The following is a 20743-nucleotide window of genomic DNA, read 5'->3' on the forward strand; positions in this document are numbered from 1 at the left end:
TCCAAAAAGTGTCGCCTCCAAATCTTGAATTGTATATTGGTTATAACTGGGATGCAGGACCTTTATCCCCTAAAAGAATACCTTTATACTTATAGCTATTTTTTCCAAGTAGAATAAATTGCCAATTTATTTAATTGAATGGTTTTGTTTAAAAGTATTTATAAGAGAATTTATTTAAAATAATCAAAAATCAAACTCATAATGAAATTGAATATTTATTTGAATTTCTCCTGGTAATAGCATTCGACATAAAGAGAAAAACAAACCAAGCTGAGATTTTGTTTTAAATGTAGCCATTTTTCAAAAAGTGAAAAGTTGGGGTCTGTATTTATTAGCAACAAGTGGGACATCTTTTTTAAAACTGCCATTCGAAAAGTAGTATTTTGAGAAATATATGCTATGATTAACATGATGTGTTTTATATAATGGATGCATATCTGAATGTCAATGTGAATATGAAAGAAATCTGTCTTAAAACCACACTGGAAAACCAAATGTTCTTTTTTTTATAAAAAGTAGTTTGAAATAAAAAGGAATTTGTTAGTAAATTCAATAAACTTTCACACATGGGATTTTTCTTTTAAAAATCCCCATCTACCCCACCCCCCACTGAAAAAAAAAAGAAGTGGTACAATAGATTACAGCCATTATATGACAGCTCATTTCTGTACAAAGTGGAAGCTGGTTATACAATGCTAACCTCCTAAAGTGCATCTTTTGAAGACTTGACTAGTAAAACTGCAGTATCAAATATATAAAATACTTAACATCAGACATGCAATAATAAAGCTAAATCATTTAAACTACTTTTAAAACTTTTGATTCACCAAAGAATAGAGATGTCAAATACAGTAGGATTCTCATTCTCCAACAGTATATATGCATTCTATGCTTTTGTTATTTGGCAAATCTTTTGGGAGTTGAACAAAATTAATGCAGTCTAAACAATATTTCTTCTGTCACTGTAATACGATTCTTCATGCAGAACAGTAAGATGCAGAGCAAGAGTTAGATTTTTGGAAGTTTTGGTGTGTTAACGACAGGATTTGCCTCCTGTAAGTATCTCCTCCCTGCACTCTTGTAATCATAGGTGCAGCTGTGAGTTTCTGCATAGCGATGAGATGCACAGAAGTTGTTTCCACATCTAAAGCACAAAAAAAGTTTATATGAATAGTCACATTTCTATTGGAGGCTCATCAGGAGATCAGAGCCTGACTTCGGGTAGTCAAACAGATGCCCTTTGTTTCTCTTTAGCAATCTCAGCATTGGCATTTCCCTTCCACTCATAAACAAGCCTAAGCACCCCCCAAAGAACAAAAGAACAAGTTAATTGTCCGGAAATATAAGAGTTTATAATAAAAAATCCATTATGAAATGGGGTTTCATTTTTATGTTTTATATAGTAGTAAAATTGCAAAAAGTGATAAATATGTCCACCATTTAACCTGGAAGAACTATGAATTTCTGAGAAATTGTCTCATAAAGAAAATTAAATTATATTAAACCTACCTAAGCCATGACAGAATTTAAAAAACATTTCCAGCAACCAGGTAAGCTGTTTCCATTTGAATAAAATACACTCTAAAAAGCAGTAGTTATTTTTAATGCCTGGCCTTAACCTAAGGGTAATAAACACCATCCTTGGAGCAAATTGATCAATGCTAATGAAAGAAATAATTATAGGTGAAAAAATACATTGTTTTTGTAAATATATTATTTATTTGTTTTTAAATAAAGGTGTACCATGTAATTGTTAAAATTTATACTGCATAATTTTAAATTCAGTTCTTTTTTGTTCAATTTAAAATAGAATCTTGGAGGGGTTCTCTATTCAAACAGAAATCAAGTATATCTACCATAAGACAAAGAAAGAGCATTCTCCTATTGGTTTACGTCTCTTAATTTCAAGGGCAAGGGTGGATCTCAAGAGTTTGGAAATTCATAAGCTATCTACTTACTATTTACTTCAGCTAATTAGGAGTTCAACTGAGGGCTGCTATTTGAACATCATCTTAATGACATTATAAAGGACGAATTTAAAGAATATTTTATATTGTATCCTCAAGCTGGGTCATCACAAAGAAAGAATCTCAGCTTCTCCAGTTTGCCAACCTACCTACATTCATAGCTAGTAGCCAGTCCAGTTTTCTTTCCACAAAGAAAACAATGCTTTGTTGTGTTTTTCTTTGTTTGAATAGGAGCTTTCACAGGTGGGAAGTGATGAGTACATTCTCCTATTTAGAGAAAGAACACCTTGATTAATACAAGCATAAAGTTCTAAATTTAAAATACTATTCAGCAAAACACACAAGTAAACTTCTATAAATAAATACATTTATTTTTATATCTAAAATTATTTACAGAATCTGCAAGTGAAGATACGGTAGAACTGTTATATTTTTAATATGTGGTAAGTTTCAACTGACTGGGACTCATATTCTTAAGAATTTTTGTCACACCAATATTTTTCCGATTATTTTTAAGAACAATCAGTAAAAATAAAGTACATCAAACTTTGACAGAGTGAAGGTTCAAAATCATATTTATGAGGCCTCTGAGAAATGACATCATATGTAATATGATTACCCTGTTCTTTTACACCAAGAAGGAGCACCAGCGTGTCCCGAAAGTGGTACATAGTCCTGATTACACCATAGAAATTAATCAAACCACGAGCAAGCTATTTATTCTTTTTAAACTCCAATTTGTTCATGTTTAAGATAACAGAACATGTATTTTTCTTCCTAAATTCCTAAGTGTTTTAAGATTAGGTCAGTTCTCACATTTAAAAAGCATTCTGAAAATTTTAAATGTTTTAATTATATAAAATATCATATCAATAATGACTAATATGGTTCATTATAAATTCTGTACTATTATAACAACTTGATTTTTTTACCTTGAAAATAAGAGTACATCTGTTATAAGAAAGAATTAAATCAATTTAATTACTAAGTGAAATGCTTTTAGAATTAGGCAAAATTCCAACAAATCCCTCATAAGCAGAGAGGCTCATTCTCCGTAGTTGTTACAATAACAATACAAGTACACAGTGCTTGGTGGTATTCAAAGGCCAAGAAGCAAGAGGCAAACAAAGGAAATAAAAACAAGGGGAAGGAATAGAAAAAAAAAAAAAAAACACTGAGTGTCAATGGTACTGGTACCTATTCTCCACTACTGAGAAAGATTTGGGAGGCCTGGGCTTAATGTTTATCTGTCAGTTAAAAGTCTCTGAAAACTTTTCAAGGGTTCAAAAACGTGGAATTATAACTGTTGACCCACTTTTTTTTTAAAAGCTGATTTTGCTTTATTACCTATATAAAATACATTCCCAATCTTGCCCAAAACAGAAAACAAAGTGTGAAACTACTAACTGAATGACTCCTAATGATGCTGGACACCAATTCAGTTAGTAAGTGCTTTCTTCTTCAAGAACATTTCACAAAGGTAAGGGAATACTTTCCATTTCTTAAAAAATAAATTTAAGATAAGCATTTCCACAAGACACAGAGGAAAGGCATACACTACCAGATATATTTTGGAAGCTCATCGAATGGCAATTACCTTTGAAATTCAGGCTTAGAATATTCTTCCCTAAATAGTAGTAGAAAAATCTGTTGATGATAATTTAGTTCAATGTAGTCATATTTTCGTTTTTTTTTTTCCTTGGGGTGCTTAACTCAATGTTTCCCAAACTTTTTCACTCAAGAACTCTTGTGAATGTGCCAAGACAAACAACATATTAGTGACAGGAATGAGGTGGCACAGAAACATAACTCAGTCTTCTGCTATGAGAATGTTTCCTATATATCTTTCCACCCACCAGAAAAAAACAAACAAACAAAAAAAACATTCATTAGTCATCTACTCCAGGCCAGGAACCATTACTAATATATAGGTTCCCTACAACAAACAGAAAAAGTCAAATTCCTTGGACTGGCATTCAAAATCTTATATATTCAATATGATACCTTCCTAACTTGCCAGAGTCATTTTCTGTCATTTACCACATCATGCCCACCCCTGAATGAGGCACCAGTCACATTATGTGAACAATCTCTGTTTATAAAATATTCTACTCCACCTTAGCAACCTAGTAAAACTCTATTCATCCTATAAGAAGATGGCACCAATCACCAACTCCTCTCTGAAGCCTTCTCTCAAACATGTGTTGAACATATGAATAAAGAAAAAGTCAATAAAAAAATGCTGATGTGAAGAGTTGCTTTTCAGAAGATTAAAGACATTTGGATTAACTCTCTTTTTTGGCATTTTCAGGTTTATAAAAATTCACACAACAGAAAAGGCAGCCAACAAAGTAATAGCGTTCAAGATACACGTTTGGTAATCATCTGCCTAAAAATGATGACTAAAACTATGAAGGTGGATAAAATTTCCAAGAGAGACCCTATAGTGAAAGGCAAAGAGGGACTGATGGAGGAACTTATAGGTCAATTAAAGAGAAGATATGCCAAAACTTTTATAGACTCTTCTAAGTTAATTTAGAATAATACAGTTGTAACTGAAAAAAAAAATGGCAGGCAAGTTACACAGCTCTAGTTTGGGAATCATCACCGCAAAGAGCAGCAGATGACTTGACCTAAATGAAATGAATCAATAGAGTGCATACTCAAGGACAAGTAAAGGGCAAGTAAAATGAGTAAAAAGAAAACTGAAGTTAAAAACAAATGAAACAAAAATCTACAACAACATTATACCATTGAGAGAGATAGGGAGAGGAGAGCGGAGAAGGAGAAGGGGACGAGGAAGAGGAGAAAAAGGAGGAGGAGGAGAAAAAAGGAGGAGGAGGAGGAGGAGGAGGAGGAGGAGGAGGAGAGACGAGAGAGGGAGAGATACTGAGAAAGAAAGGAGAGACATCCACTGGATTTGAAATTGTGGAGGTCTTTGGTGACCTCAGCAACAGCAATTTCAGAGGAGCGGTGAGAAGAGAAGTGAAGAATGTACTGAAGGCTGAATCAGAGTTAAGAAGAGTATAAATACGTGAAACACAAATTTTCAGGAGGCTGACTGCAGGTTAGGACAGGACAGACTTGAATATTTATCTAGGAAAAATAATTATAATATCAAAGGTAGATATATTACAGTAATCAAAACAATGTGGTACTGACATAAAGACATTCATATATAAATGGAACACAATTAGAGAATGAAGAAATAAATCCTCACTTATATGGTCAAATGGTTTTGACAAGGGTGCCAAGACCACTCGATGGGGGAAAAGAGAGCCTTTTAAACAAATGGTACTGGGAAGACTGGATATACACGTGGAAAAGAATGAAATTGGACCCTTACATTACACCATATACACAAAATAATTCAAAATGTTTCAAAGACTAAACGTAAAACCTAAAACTATAAAACTCCTTGAAGAAAATATAGGGGAAAGGCTTCATGACGTTGGATTTGGCAATGACATACTAGGCACACCAAAGGCACAAGCAATGAAAGAAAAAAATAGATACATTGTACTTCATGAAAATTAAAAGCTATTGGGCACCAAATGACACTATCAACAGAGTAAAAATGAAACCTACAAAATGGGAGAAAATATTTGCAAATCATATATCTGATCAGGGATTAATATCCAGAATATATAGAGAACACCTAAAACATAACAACAAAAAATCCCCAAACAACCCAATTAGAAAATGGGCAAAGGACTTGAATGGACATTTCTCCAAAGAGGATATACAAATGGCTAAGTATATAAAAAGATACTCAATATCACTAATCATCAGGGACATGCAAATCAAAACCACAAAGAGATACCACCTCATACCTGTTAGGATGTCCACTACAAAAACAAACAAACAAACAAACAAACAAAAAACAAAAAAAACAAAACCAAAAAATCAAAACAAAACAAAACAGAAAATAACAAGTGTTGGTGAGAATGTGACACGTTACAGCTATGGAAAACAGTATAGAGGTTCCTCAAAAAATTTAAAGTAGAAATGCCATATGATCGATACAGCCATTCCACTTCTTCGTATATACTCAAAAGAATTGAGCAGGGTCTTGAAAGGATATTTATATGTCCATGTTTGTAACAGTTTTATCCACAGTAGCTAAAATGTGGAACACTACAAGTCTCTATTCACAGATGCATGGATGTATGTATGTATGTGTATATATACACACATAAACACATATACATATACATATAATGAAATATTATTCAGCTTTAAAAAGTATGGAGATTCTGATACATGTAACAACATGGATGAAACTTAACATTATGCTAACTGAATTAAACCTGGCACAAAATGACAAATACTGTATGATTCCATTTATATAAGGTAGTTAGTTAAAATTATAGAGATAGAAATCAGAATGGGCTGGGGGGGAGGGAGAAATTAGTAGTTAATGTTTAATGGGTATAGTGTTTCAGTTTTCAAGATAAAACAAGTTCTGGAGATGGATCGTGGTGATTGTTGTCCAACAACGTGAATGCACTCAATGCCACTGAATTGTTCACTTGAAAATGATTAGAACAGTAAATTTTATTATGTATTATTTTACCACGATAAAAAAAAATGACCAAAGAAAGTGGATATATTAAGACTTTAGAACCTTGGGCCTTAGATAGTAGTGGAAAGCAAACTCTAAGTATTTCTTTAAAGACACAAAACTCACAGGATAACAATAATATATAAAATATCCTTTAGAACTTTGGACTACAAAGGTGATCTGTCTTTATAATGAGTTTCTCTATCCCTAGTCTGGGTATTAAAACACAAAAGATGATTATAGTAATAGGCTGCTTTGGAAATAATGACTGGCCAGTGAACCTTTAAGTAAGGTGTTATTGGGAGAAGGGACTGCTAATATTATAGTCACCTTGTTATTGTTCCTTAGAAAAGACTGGTCCTAGAGATAGTCCCTTTCTTTTATCCAGAAATAACCACTTCATCAAAAGGAACTCTTACTACCATCCTTAATATTGGATTATGATGTTAAGATTCACCTTTCTAGGGCATTTTATCAAAACCTATCCAGCAGCCCAGCATAACTCTAGAGTGGCCAGTGACTGAGAAGGTTGGTAACGACATGTTAATTCTTCATTCACTGTGTCTTTTCACATAGACTATATCTCTTCCCAGACAAGAGAGACATAAATTTCATTTTTGTTTTATTCTTCAATATGCCCTACAGTCAGTTCTCTTAATCATTTTCTTAAGTAGAACACAGTTTAGGGAGTTTATTCTGTATATACCATAGAGAATGTTCTTCTCATTTCTCTTTGAAATTCAACAGTATGTACAATGATATGGTTATCAGCCTTATATTGTTTTCAAAATTATCTGTAGCTTACCTACTCTTTTCCCTGTTGCTGTATTATTTCCATTCATTCCAATACCACGGGCAGACTATAATTAAAACACAAACATCTATAGAGGTGAGTTCATGGAGAACAGAAGCAAAGATCAGCAAACACAAAATACTTTATTACAAAAATGCTATTGGGCTTTTCTTTAGAATTATTTACTTTTAATTAAATTAACTTGGAACCTGATTCTCACATCTAGCAACATTGTACTTATTATTTATCTTTACGAGAGTATAATTTGATAGCTCAAAAATAAATTCTTATGTGAGAAAAACATTAATAAAAATATTTAGCTTTCAAAAATACAGTATTACCCCCTTATCCATGGTTTTGCTTTCTATAGTTTAAGTTACCCACAGTCAACCAAGGACCAAAAATATTAGAGGAGAAATTTTAGAAATAAACAATTTATAAATTTTAAATTGCATGCCATTCTGAGTAGCATGGTGAAATCTCACTCCATCCCTCCTAGGATGTGAATCATCCCTTTGTCCAGAATATCTAACTCACTTCATCTCATCATGTAGGCATTGTACCATCTCACATCATCACAAGAAGAAGAAGGGTGGATACATACAGTACAATAAGATAGTTTGAGAGAGAGAAAACCACATCACATAACTTTTATTACAGTATATTGTTGTAATTGTTTTATTTTATTATTAGTTATTGTTAGTATCTTACTGTGCCTAATTTATAAATTAAACTTTGTAACAAGTATGTATGTATAGCAAAAACACAGTATAAAGATCGGTATTATTGTGGTTTCAGGTATCCACTGGGGATCTTGGAATATCTGTCCCAAGATAATGGGGGACTACTGTGTATGATAAATTGTTTACACTAAATTATTTTCAAATTATAGTTCTCAATTTAGGACTAATGCATTTAAAATTCAATTGTCAAAGATTTTCTACAAACTAGATAAACATTTTAAGAGAAGCTATGAAAAGAAGTAAACCTTAGGCCGCCTTATTTATGTAAACAAAAAATGAACTTAAATATGTTGAATCACTAAAAGGATAACTAGCAGAACATATCGAAAGGCAAATACTTACTAGCAAAAATTCTGTAGATTCTAACGGAGGAGAACTTTTCCTAGGGCTTTCTTCCTGAAAATGCTGGAGGTTTGTAGACAGCCCAATTCCAGAGGTACGAAGCCTGCCTGCCCCACGTGTGCTCTGTAACCCATCTCTGCTTGCGCTCTGGGCCAGTGAGGCAAGAAAACCTATATTATTTACATAACCAACAGGCTCTTTGGAAGCCTTGTTAGCCATTTCTGTGATGTCCCGAGCCTCAATTTTAGAAATAATATCAGATCTTTTCCCAGGTGAATCAACTTTAACAGCTCGAAAGCGAGTAGTCCTAGAAAAAGAAGAATCAGATATATTTCGAATATCCAATGACCGGAGCACATTCTGTGAAGCAGAAGACTGGAGAGTCCCAGACTCAAAACATTTGGACTGTCTCTGTGGTTTCGCCAGAGAATTATGGAGTGACATTGGTGTAGAACAGTGAAGAGGTGACAAGAGTCTATTCTTGTGAGGACTTAATTCATGGTGGTTGAGAACTGTAGTCTCTACTGATTCACCATTCAACACTCTTGCAACATGTTTCAGATGCTGTTCTGTAGCTTCCAATCCTTTATCACCATTAGTGAGTGAGACCTCTGGATTTACCTTCCATGTGCCTTCTAAGCCATTGCTCTGTTCATTAGTATTTCCTTCTGTAAATGAAGTAAACAAACCCACTTCAGGTAGAAGTGATTTTTCAGTTACACATTCTTCAGAAGTTGGAAATAAAACAGTGTCATCCTCATTATTAGATGACAAATTTCCTGAAAAGTGTTTTGTCTGCCTAGGCAGGGATGATCCAAAATGGAGAATAGAATTAACAAACTCTTTGTCATTTTCGAACTCCACATGGGTTATCTGATTTGGTAGTTTGATGCTACCACTGGAATGAGACAGTGTGTTACTCTCCCAGTTATCATCTTCCTTAAGAAAATCACTAGCGATAGATGATATGGGTCTATCAGCTGGCGGCAGAGTTGCCAAACTTGAAACTGCATTGCTGGATATTTCAGGTAGATATGCATTCCCAGGAGAAGGTAAACAAGACTGCCCAATTTGGGGGAGAACTCTTAACAATCTGTGTCGAGCAGCTGTTGTGGAACTACTAGAAGGTCGAGGAGCTATAGGTGGGCGAGGTTTTACCTTGACAGCTTTCTTAGGCTAAAAGAAAAGAGTGAATATATAAAATTCCTTTACATAGTCATTTTCTCTGCACATTAACAAAAATTAATGAAGGAAGAAAATGTGATTTACTGTAACATTGGCATTTTGATTACCTCAATTTAAAATGTTTAAAATAATTGATACCTTAAGCTGATGACTGAGAAGAATTTTGCTATTTTCGAGTATAATTTTATGAGAATGTTGAAGAAAAATAACTATTTTCCTCACTTCTGATTAATTATCAGAAGAATGAGAACGCAACTCATTATTCATATTAGATACGACATTGCTGATCTATTTTAGATCCCAAACATCTTTCCTAGTAAGTGGTTGGTCAGGTAGGTATTGCAGAAAAGAATTAACAGGGGAAAGTTGGAAGGAAAAAGGCTCTCATTGAGAACTTGATAGTGAAGATAAAGAAGGTAGCAAGAAAGTGAAAGTAAGAATCCTACAGACACAAAAGGGAATAACAAAATCAGGAAAGACACCAACCTCACCCTCCAATAAAAGTGACATTGATTTAAAAAACTGCATTTCACTATACCAAGAGAAGAAGGTACTCTTGAAAGAAGTTACTTATTTTGCCATACAAAATCCTCAATTTTGTATACACACAATTGTTAATATTTATTAGAGTATATAAAAAATACACAAAAATTGGAGGGTAAACAGAAAAAAGTAGACTCCATGAATACACAGCTACTATAAAATAAAACAGAAAATGAGAATCAGAACATTTCAGCTAATGAAAATTACGCTCCTCACCAAAATAATAAAGCAAAGGAAAACTGCATCACAACACTCAAAACTGAATTAATATCTTTAAGTTAGTATTTGCAGGTATTTTTAAAAAAGTCACATCATATTCAGAAAACTAAAAATTCAAGGCACAATGGACAAAGAAAAAAGGAATAAAATGAGGGCTGACCAAACCCAGAAAATAATCTGAAGATCACTAAATCGTCATGGAAATAAAGACTAAATTACAAGGTGCCCAAAGGAGATTAGATTCTACTGAACATTTAATAAAAGTACTGAAAAAAGCCAACAGGATACACATGCTATAAAGAATCAAGTGTTTGTATATAAGAAAAGGATCTAATATATACAAAGGAAGTCCCTAAAAAAAATAAAACATTAAAACGTAAATGATAATAAATTATCTCAAAATAAAACCTGAATCTTCATATTGAAAGATTCAGTGTATAGTAGAACTTGACACAGAATGGTTAATTCTAAGACAGATCCTAGTGGAACAATCTATCTAGAGAACCATCTGAAGATTAGCTGAACAGAACTCCCATAACTAAGGATATAAAGAAGAGGCTGCATCAAGATTTGTAAGAGAGGCAGAGATGCAAAACGGGCTGGCCCCAACACCTATGTGTGTTTGTTGAACACTGGGAGGGATATCTTGACTTTAGAGGCGTCCCCCAGAAGAACAAGGGGCCCCAGTCCCACACCAGGGCTTTCTAGCCCAGGGTTGCAGTCCTGGGAAGAGGAATCCCCACAAAATATGGCTGTGAAAATCAGCAGGGATTTCTATCAGGTGAGATGGAAGGCTGCTAGAAAACTGGACATCTCTTTAAAGAGCCTGTGCACAGACTACTTGATCACATGAAATCACCCTGGGCTCTGGCCCAAGAATAGCAGCTCAAGAGATGCCAGAGACGTTTAGCAGCCATTGTCGCTTTCTTGTGCAGCCTACAGGCTTGTGCCACACCTTGCCTGTGTTGAGCCTTTCCCCAACACAGTCAAATATGAATCTCTATTAGCCTGGTGAAATCCACTTGTTCCACCCTGTTGACTCCATGAGACCCAGCCCTACCCAATTCACACATTGCTAGAAGCATTTTCATGGCTAGGCAACCAGTCCACCCCAAAATTTCAGTAGGAGGCTCCTTCAGCAGCAATCAACAGGCCTCACCTGGAGTGACTCTTGAGTCACTTTTGGTGGCAGGCAACCAGCTACGGCCCAAACTACAATATTTCTTGAACAAATCTCAGGGGTCTGTGGGCCTTATGGGCAGTGGCTGGCTTCAATGTGATCTAAGACTTTTGTGAATGGCCACCCAAAGGGGACCTCAGTAGACATATGAGCCCACTGAGGGGAATCCCACTCCATGGGTTCAGCCCCACACAGCAGTTCTTATGCTGTGGGCATGGCCAATACAGCCAGTCAGCCTTAGAGTCAATAATATTCATTGATGTGCCAACAGCAATCAAAGCTTAACTACAACAAAAAGGCACATGCGATGCACAAAAGGGACATTCTTATAGCATCTGGCACAGGTGACCAGGGAAAATGCACCACTGGGCCACAAAAGGCACCTACTATATAAGGCCACCAGGCAAAGTCTGGGAAATGTAGCAGATCTACCTAACACATAGAAACAAACATAGAGAGGCAGCCAAAGGGAGGAAACAAACAAAAAGTGTCCCAAATGAAAGGACAGGAGAAAACTCCTGAAAAAGAACTAAACAGATTAGAGGCAAGCAACCTACCAGATACAGAGTTCAAAGCACTTGTTATAAGGTTGTTCAATGAACTTAGGGAAAGAATAGATGATCTCAATCTGAACTTTCACAAAGAGATATAAAAAAACCCAGAAACTATATAAAATAACTAGTCGGAAATGAAAAATACAATAACTAAAATGAAGCATTCACTAGAAGAAATCAACAGCAAATTAGATGAAGGAAATAATTGAGTCAGTGATTTGAAATACAAGGTAGCAAATACAAACACCTGATCGAAACAGCAAAAAAAGAAAAATTTTTAAATAAGGATAGTTTAAGGGACCTCTGGGACAAGATCAAGCACAAGACCACTTGCATCATATAGGTAACCGAAAAAGAAGAGCAAGAATTAAGGACTGAGAATCTGTTTGAAGAAATAATCACTGAAAACTTCCCTAATCTAGCAAAGGAAATAGACATACGAGCACAGAGTCCCAAACAAGGTGAACCCAAACAGGCCCACACCAGTTAAAATCCAAACATTAAAGACAAAAAAAGAATTCTTAAAGCAGTAAGTGAAAGGCAACCAGTTACTGACAAGGGAGCTCCCATAAGACTGTCAGCTGATTTCTGAACAGAAACTTTGTAGGCCAGAGGGACTGGCATGAAATATCAAAGTGATGGAAAGTAAGGACACCTACAACCAAGATTACTCTATCCAGCAAGGCTATCAAAATCGAAGGTGTGATAAAGTGTTTCCCAGACAGGGAAAAGTTAAAGGAGTTCATCACCACCAAGCCAGTATTAAAAGAAATGTTAAAAGGACTTCTTTATGAAGAAGAAAAAAGAATATTAATATGAATAGTAAAGTGGCAATAACTATGTACCTATCAATAAACACTGTAAATGTAAATGGACTAAATGCTCCAATCAAAAGATACAGTGGCTGAATGGATAAGAAAACAAGACTCTTGCACATGATGCCTACCAGAGACACATTTCAGATCAAAAGACATAAAAAGACTGAAAGTAAAGAGAGAGGAAAAGATACATTGTAAAAATGGAAATTAAAAAAAAAAAAAAAAAGCTAGGGTAGCAATACTTATACCAGACAAACGGACTTTGAAACAAAGACTATAACAAAAGACAAAGAAGGACCCAAGAATCTCATGTCTGTATATTTATCCAAAGACACACAAAACACTACATTGAAGGGACATGTGACTCATATGTTCATGGAGCATTATTTACAATAGCCAAAATATGGAGGCCACCTGGGTGTCCATCAATAAATGAGCAGATAAAAAGGTGGTACGTATATACAATGAACTATTCCTCTGCCATAAAAAATCTTGCCATCTGCAACAACATGGCTGGACCTAGAGAGTACTGTGCTGAGGAGAGAAAGTCAGACAGAGAAAGACAAATGTCATATGATTTCAATTACAACAAACTCATAGACGCAGAGAACATTTTGATGGTTTGCAGTTGGAAAGGCGTTGAAGAAAAAGAGAAGGATTAAAAAGTACAAATTGGTCATTTCAAAATAGTCATGGGGATGTAAACTGTAGCATAAGGAATATAGCCAATAATATTGTAATAACTATCTATAGTGTCAGATGGGTACTAGATTTAATGGGGTTATCACTTTGTAAGTTACAAAAAAAAAAGAGTCTAATAACTGTTGTGCAATTGTATGCCAGCTGTAATTGAAAAATTAAAAAATTATTTTAAAAAAGAGCTTCCCATAGAGAAAAGCAAAGAAATGGATCAGCATCAAGCCAGTATCACAAGAAATATTAAAGGGACTTCTATAAGAACAGAAAATATATATGTAAATAATAAAATGGCAATAAATATGTACTTATCAATAATCACTTTAAATGTAAATAGATTAAATGTTCCAATCAAAAGACTGATCGGTAGTTGAATAGATAAGAAAATGAGACCCATACATATGCTGCCTACAAGAGATCCATTTTAGGTCAAAAGACACTCACAGACTAAAAGTAAAAGAATAAAAAAAAGATATTTCATGCAAATAGAAATGAAAAAGGAGATGGGGTAGCAACACTTACAACAAACAAAATAGACTTTAAAACAAAGACTATAATAAAAGACAAAGAAGGACATTACATAATGATAAAGGGATAAATACAAGAGCATATAAACCTAGTAAACATTTATGAACCCAAAATAAAAGCATCCAAACATATAAAGCAAATACTGAACAATAGAAGTGGAGTTCAACAGTAATGCAGTCATAATAAGGATTTAAACACCCCATTGACCCCAGCTGACAGATTCTTCCAGACAGAAAATCAACAAGGAAACAGTAGCCTTAAATGACACACTAGACCAGATGGATTTAATCGCTATTTTTAGAGCATTTCACCCTAAAACAGCAGAATTTACATTCTACTCATGTGCAAACGGACATTGTCCAAGACAGACAACATGTTAGGCCACAAAACAAGTCTCAATAAATTAAAAAGACTGCAATCATGAGCATCTTTTCTGAACACAATGGTATGAAACTAAAAATCAATTACAAGAAAAAGCTGAAAAATATACAAACACATGGAGACTAAATGACATGCGACTAAACAATGAATGGGTTAACAATGAGATCAAGAAAGAAATTAAAAGAAACCTTGAGACAAATGAAAATGAAAACACAATCATCCCAAATCTATGGGGCATAGCGAAAGCATTTCTAAGAGGGACCTTCATCTCAATACAGGCTTACATCAAGAAACAAAAATCTCAGATAATCTAACCTTACACCTAAAGGAACAAAAAAAGAACAGTGAACAAACCCAAAGTGAGTAGAAGGAAGAAAATAATAAAGATCAGAGTGGAAATAAACAAAATAGAGTCTAGAAAAACAATACAAAATATCAATGAAACCAAGAGCTGGTTCTTTGAAAAGATAAACACAATTGATAAACCTTAACCAGACTCATCAAGAAAAAGAGAGGACCCAATTTAATAAAATCAGAAATGGAAGAGAAATGACAACTGACTCCACAGAAATACAAAGGATTATAAGAAAACACTATGAACAATTATATGCCAAGATATTTGACAATCTGGAAGAAAAGGATACATCCCTAGAAACATAACGATCTTCAAAGACCAAGTCAAGAACAAACAGAAAATCTGAACTGAATGATTACTGCTAATGAAATAGAATCGGCAATCAAAATCTCCCATCCAAAAAAAAAAAAAAAAAGAAAAAAAGTCCTGGACTGGACGGCTTCACAGGTGAATTTAAACCAAACACTCAAAAAAGAATTAACAGTTAATATTCTCAAACTATTCCAAAAAATTTAAGAGGAGGGAAAGCTCCCAACCTCATTTTTTAAGGCCACCATTACCCTAATTCCAAAACCAATGACATTACAAAAAAGAAACTTATAGGCTGATATCCCTGATGAACATGATGCAAAAATCCTCAACAAAATATCAACAAAACAAATTAAGCAATACATTAAAAATATCCTATACCATGATCAAGTTGGCTTTATTCCTGGGATATAAGGTTGGTTTAATAACTATGAATCAATTAACATGACACACCACAATAACAAACTGAAAGATAAAAATCATATGGTCATATCAGGAGATGCAGAAAAAGCGTCTGACAAAATCCGGCATCCATTTATAATAAAAAAATCTCAGCAAAATTGGAATAAAGGAAATATACTTGAACATAAAAAAACGGCCATATATGACAACCCACAGCTAAGATCATATTTAATATGGTGAAAAGCTAGAAGCGTTTTCCTTAAGATCAGGGGAAAAAAACAAGGATATCCACGTTCCCTACTTTTATTCAACAGAGAATTGGAAGTCTTAGCCACAGCAATTAGACAAGAAAGACAAACAAAACGCATTTGAACTGGAGAGGAAAAAGTAAAACTGTTATTATTTGCAGATGACATACTATATAGAGAGAACCCTAAAGATTACACACAAAAACTGTTCAAACTGACAAATGAATTCAGTAAAGTAGCAGGATACAACATTAATATTCGGAAATTGGTCACATTTTTATATACCAATAATGAACTAACAGAAAGAGAAATTGAGAAAACAATCTCATTTACACTTGCATTGAAAAATATCTAGAAATAAATTTAACCAAGGAGGTAAAAGTCCTGTACTTAGAAAATTATAAGACATTGAGGAAATAAACTGAAAAAGATACAAACAAATGGAAGCACATACTATGTTCATAGATAGAAAGAATTAACATTGTTAAAATGTCCCTACTACCCAAAGCAATCTATAGAGTCAATCTAATCCTTCTCAAAATAATAATGGCATTTCTAACAGAATTTAAAAAATAATCCTAAAATTTATATTGAACCATAAAAGACCCAAAATAGCCATGCCAATCTTGAAAAAGAAGAACAAAGTTGGAGGTTTCATGCTGCCTGGTATGAAACTATACTACAAGGCTATTGTCATCAAAACATCATGGTATTGGCATAAAATCAGACACACAGATTGATGGAATGGAATAGAGAGCCTAGAAATAAACCCATGTCTATATGGCCATCTAATCTATGAAAAAGGGGACAAGAATATACAATGGGGTAAAGATATTCTATGTAACAAATGGTGATGGGAAACTGAATAGATACATGCAAAAAAATGAAACAAGACTAAACTAAAAATGGATTAAAGACTTAAATATAAGACCCGAAACCATAAAGCCCCTAGAAAACATAAGCAGTAAACTCTCTAACATTGTTCTTCGCAATATTTTTTTTTTGATATTTCTTCGCAGACATGGGAAACAAAATAAAAAAATAAATGGGACTACATCAAACTAAAAAGGTTTTGCGCAGCAAACGAAACCATCAACAAAACAAAAGATAACATACTGAATGGGAGATGATATTTGCCTATGATATATCTGATAAAGGGTTAATATCCAAAATTTATTTTTTTTAAAAAAAGCCCATACAACTCAATATCAAAAACAAACAAACAATCCAATTAAAAAATCGGCAGATGATCTAATAGGCATTTCTCCAAAGAGGACATACAGATGGCCAACAAACATATGAAAAAATGCTCAAGGTCACTAATCGTTAGAGAAATGAAAATTAAAACAATGAGATACCACCTCACACCTGTCAGAATGGCTATCATCAACAAATCAAAAAACAAGTGTTGACGAGGGCGGAGAAAAGGGAACCCTCGTGCGCTGTTGGTGGGATTGCAAATTGCTGCAGCCACTATGGAAAACAGTTTGGAGGTTCCTCAAAAAATTAAAAATAGAACTACCTTATGATCCAACAATCCCACTTTGGGGTATTTGTTTGAAGAAAACTGAAACACTTAATTTGAAAAGATATATGCACCCATATGTTCACTAACAGTGCTATTTACAATAGCCAAGATATGGAAGCAACCTAAGTGCCTATCAACAGACAACTGAATGAATAAGATGTGGTTCCATGAACAGCCTTGCCTGAAAGAGCTGTAAGCTTCATGCAGTGGCAGTGCCCAGGGATCAGGGCAGAAAACAGAGAAGTGAGAAAGGCAGAGAAGAAAAAGTTTATTACCACAGCAAAAAAAAAAAAAAAGGCATAGATGATACCCTTCATCACTCAGGCAACCAAATCAAAGTTGTGACAGAAACAAGGAGCAAACAACAAGGAAAAATTGCTTGGGATCTAGAACAACAAGCCATACAACTAGGGAGAAATCTAAGAAATCACTCTGCAATGGCAGAAGGTAATAGGGGGCAAGGATTTGAGGCTGCCATGTTCCCAAGCAACTAAATGGGATGAAGGTAGCGGCAGCAGCAGATACAGACGCCTCTGAAAGGGGCCATGTCCACAAGCAGACTCCTGCAGTGATGTACCTGCTTGTTCTGAGCACCAGCGCCAGTAATGGCTGGGCTGGGACTTACAAGGGTACACTGAGTTGTTTGAGTGAGGGCTGAGGTGAGACTCGCTCTGCACAGAAGTACCAGCAATATCCACTGTTCCTCTGTTGAGTGCCACACCCTCCAGTGTGCGGACCCAGTGCCGCCATAGCAGAGACATCATCAAACTGGGTAACAGAGGTCACTCCACCCACAGGTTTCCCTGACTTCACATCCCCAAACTCACGGCCTATCCAAGACACATCCAAGTGTATCCTTGGTTAGTCAAGTGTTCCTTGCTGAAGAGTGCCTAGATACACTGGAGGCAGCTGGCCTTGGTTCCTGGTGTGGCCTTTTGAGGCAACTATACGCATGGTATCTGTGGATTGCTTGCTGAATCTTAACAGATGGCCCCAGAGGGATAGAGGCTTGAGCTAAATTTGGCCTGGTGCTACTGGAGACCTACTACACAAATCCACACTAATAAGACTGGGAGACTTAGAAGCTTTGCTTAGTACATAGAAACAGACACAAAAAGGCAGCCATGGGAAGACAAGGCAGCAGAAACCATATGACAGAACAGAACAGAGATCCAGAAATAATTAAGTCAAATAATCTGACAGATGCAGAGTTCAAAACACTGGTTATAAAGTTGCTCAGTGAAATTATGGGAAATGTACATGAAGTCATTGAGAACTTCAACAAAGGGATAAAAAACATAAAAATGGAAATGGAAATTATAAAAGGGAACCAGTCAGAAATGAAGAACACATTATCTGAGATGAGAAGTATATTAAATGAAATAAATAAAGTGAGTAAAGAAGAGGACCAAATGACCTATATAGAGGATAGGAAACCCAAGAATACTCAGTAAGAATGGCAAGAAAAAAGAAGCCAAGTCCATTAATAATAATTTAAAGAGCCCATGGGACATTATTAAAGGTGAAAACATCTGTGTCATAAGGTAACTGAAGAGGGAGAACAAGCAGTTGAATGTATATTTGAAGAAATAATGATAGAAAATTTCTCTAATCTGGTGAAGGAAATAGACATAAAACCTCAGGAAGCTCAGAGAGTACCCCAAACCAGGAATCCAAAGAGGCCCACACCAAGACACATCATAATTCAAATGCCAAAGGTTAAATACAAAGAGAGAATCTTAAAAGCAGTGAGAGAAAAGCAGTTAGTTTATCTGCAAGGAGGCACTCATAAGACTGGCAGCTGATTTCTCAAAAGAAACTATGCAGGACAGAAGGGCTTGGCACAAAATATTCAACAGGATGAACACTCATGATCTACAACCAAGAATACTTTATCCAGTAAAGCTATCATTTAGAGTCAAAGGACAGATAAAGAGCTTCCCAGACAAAAATAAGCTAAGGGAATTTATCAGCACCAAGCCGGTATTACAGGAAATGTTGGAGGGACTTCTTTAAGAAGGAACAACATGTATCAAAAACAGAAATTAAGAATAGTAATAACTACATTGCTATCAACAAATACCCCAAATGAAAAAGAATTAAGTGCTACAACCAAAAAATAGAGTGGCTGAAAGGACAAGAAAACATGATCCCTACATACACCACCTACAAGAGAACTACCAGCCAAGAATGATGTATTGAGCAAAGCTCTCCTTTAAATATGAAAAATAAATAAAGACCTTTCCAGACACAGAAAAACTGAGGGAATTTTCCCCTGCAAGGCCTGCATTCCAGGAAATAGTGAAAGGGGATAGCTCACTTAAAACAAAATGACAAAAAAAGTACATAACTATGAGTATGGCAGCTAGCAGGCATACAGAAGCAGAGTAGAGCAATCATTATTAAGAACGGAGCAAATAAACTTAGACAATAAGAAGAGATGTGCTATTATAAGATAGTAATGAACGTTCAGCATACATAGGGACAAACTGAGACCACAATAACAGAAAAGGGGAGAAGATTCAAAGATCCAAATTAGCAAAGTGGAATGGAGATAAGGCACATGCAGAAGAAAATGGAATACTATATATATACAACTATTCTTTACATATTCATAATGGTAACCACATGCCAAAGAATTCAGAACTGAAGTATATAACATAAAACGAGAAGGACCAGAGGGAACATCCACAATCTCCCCTTCCCCCACCCCCAAAAAACAAAAGGACAAGGAAGCAATGGAAACACCGAGCTACCAGAAAGCAAAAGATAAAATGGCTATAAGAAGACCTCATATTTCAATAATCACCCTAAATGTAAATGGACTGAACTCACCAATAAAAAGGCACAGAGTTGCAGATTGGATCAAAAATCAAAGCCCAACCATATGCTGCCTCCAGGAGGCACATCTCAGTTTCAAAGGCAAATATAGACTCAGAGTGAAAGGGTGGGAAATGATATTTCAAGCAAATGGCATTCAGAGGGAAGCAGGAGTAGATCTTGAGTCTTCACCCTGTTGAATATTTTGTGCCAAGCCCTTCTGTCCGGCATAGTTTCTTTTGAGAAATCAGCTGCCAGTCTTATGGGTGCTCACTTGTAGGTAGACCAACTGCTTTTCTCTTGCTGCTTTTAAGACGAAACAGACTTCAAAATAAAAAAATATATATAAAGAAAAATACTGAGGGATACTTCATAATGATAAAGGGAAGCATGCACCAAGAAGACATAACAATGATTAATACCTATGCTCATAATCAGGGAGCCCCGAAATACATAAAGCAATTGCTAACATAAATAAAGGGAGCAACAGACCGAAACACTATCGTAGTAGGCCACATAAATACCCAACTGTTGGATATGGACAGATCATCCAAACAGAAAATCAATA

The 20743-nt window shown here is 35.2% G+C and overlaps 1 protein-coding gene across 9 annotated transcripts in view; it reads right to left on the reverse strand.

Moving 5' to 3' along the window:
* Positions 1 to 315: 315 nt before the first annotated feature.
* Positions 316 to 20743, reverse strand: part of ZFAND4 (zinc finger AN1-type containing 4) — a 78150-nt gene continuing 57722 nt past the window's right edge. For 7 of the 9 annotated variants that reach the window (XM_016140941.2, XM_016140939.2, XM_016140940.2 and 4 more), the window contains 4 exons: positions 8410 to 9585; positions 7337 to 7391; positions 2117 to 2234; positions 316 to 1144 (listed from right to left, as the gene is read on the reverse strand). In XM_016140941.2, the coding sequence (XP_015996427.2) occupies positions 1009 to 1144; positions 2117 to 2234; positions 7337 to 7391; positions 8410 to 9585 (1485 nt within the window). In that variant the 3' untranslated portion in view covers positions 316 to 1008. Of the gene's footprint in view, positions 1145 to 2116; positions 2235 to 7336; positions 7413 to 8409; positions 9586 to 20743 lie in introns of those variants that run through there. The other 2 variants (XR_001596414.2, XM_036222052.1) reach the window with 2 other exon arrangements.

The sequence above is a fragment of the Rousettus aegyptiacus genome, unplaced genomic scaffold (assembly GCF_014176215.1).
Source record: "Rousettus aegyptiacus isolate mRouAeg1 unplaced genomic scaffold, mRouAeg1.p scaffold_m13_p_6, whole genome shotgun sequence".
NCBI classification, from domain to species: domain Eukaryota; kingdom Metazoa; phylum Chordata; class Mammalia; order Chiroptera; family Pteropodidae; genus Rousettus; species Rousettus aegyptiacus.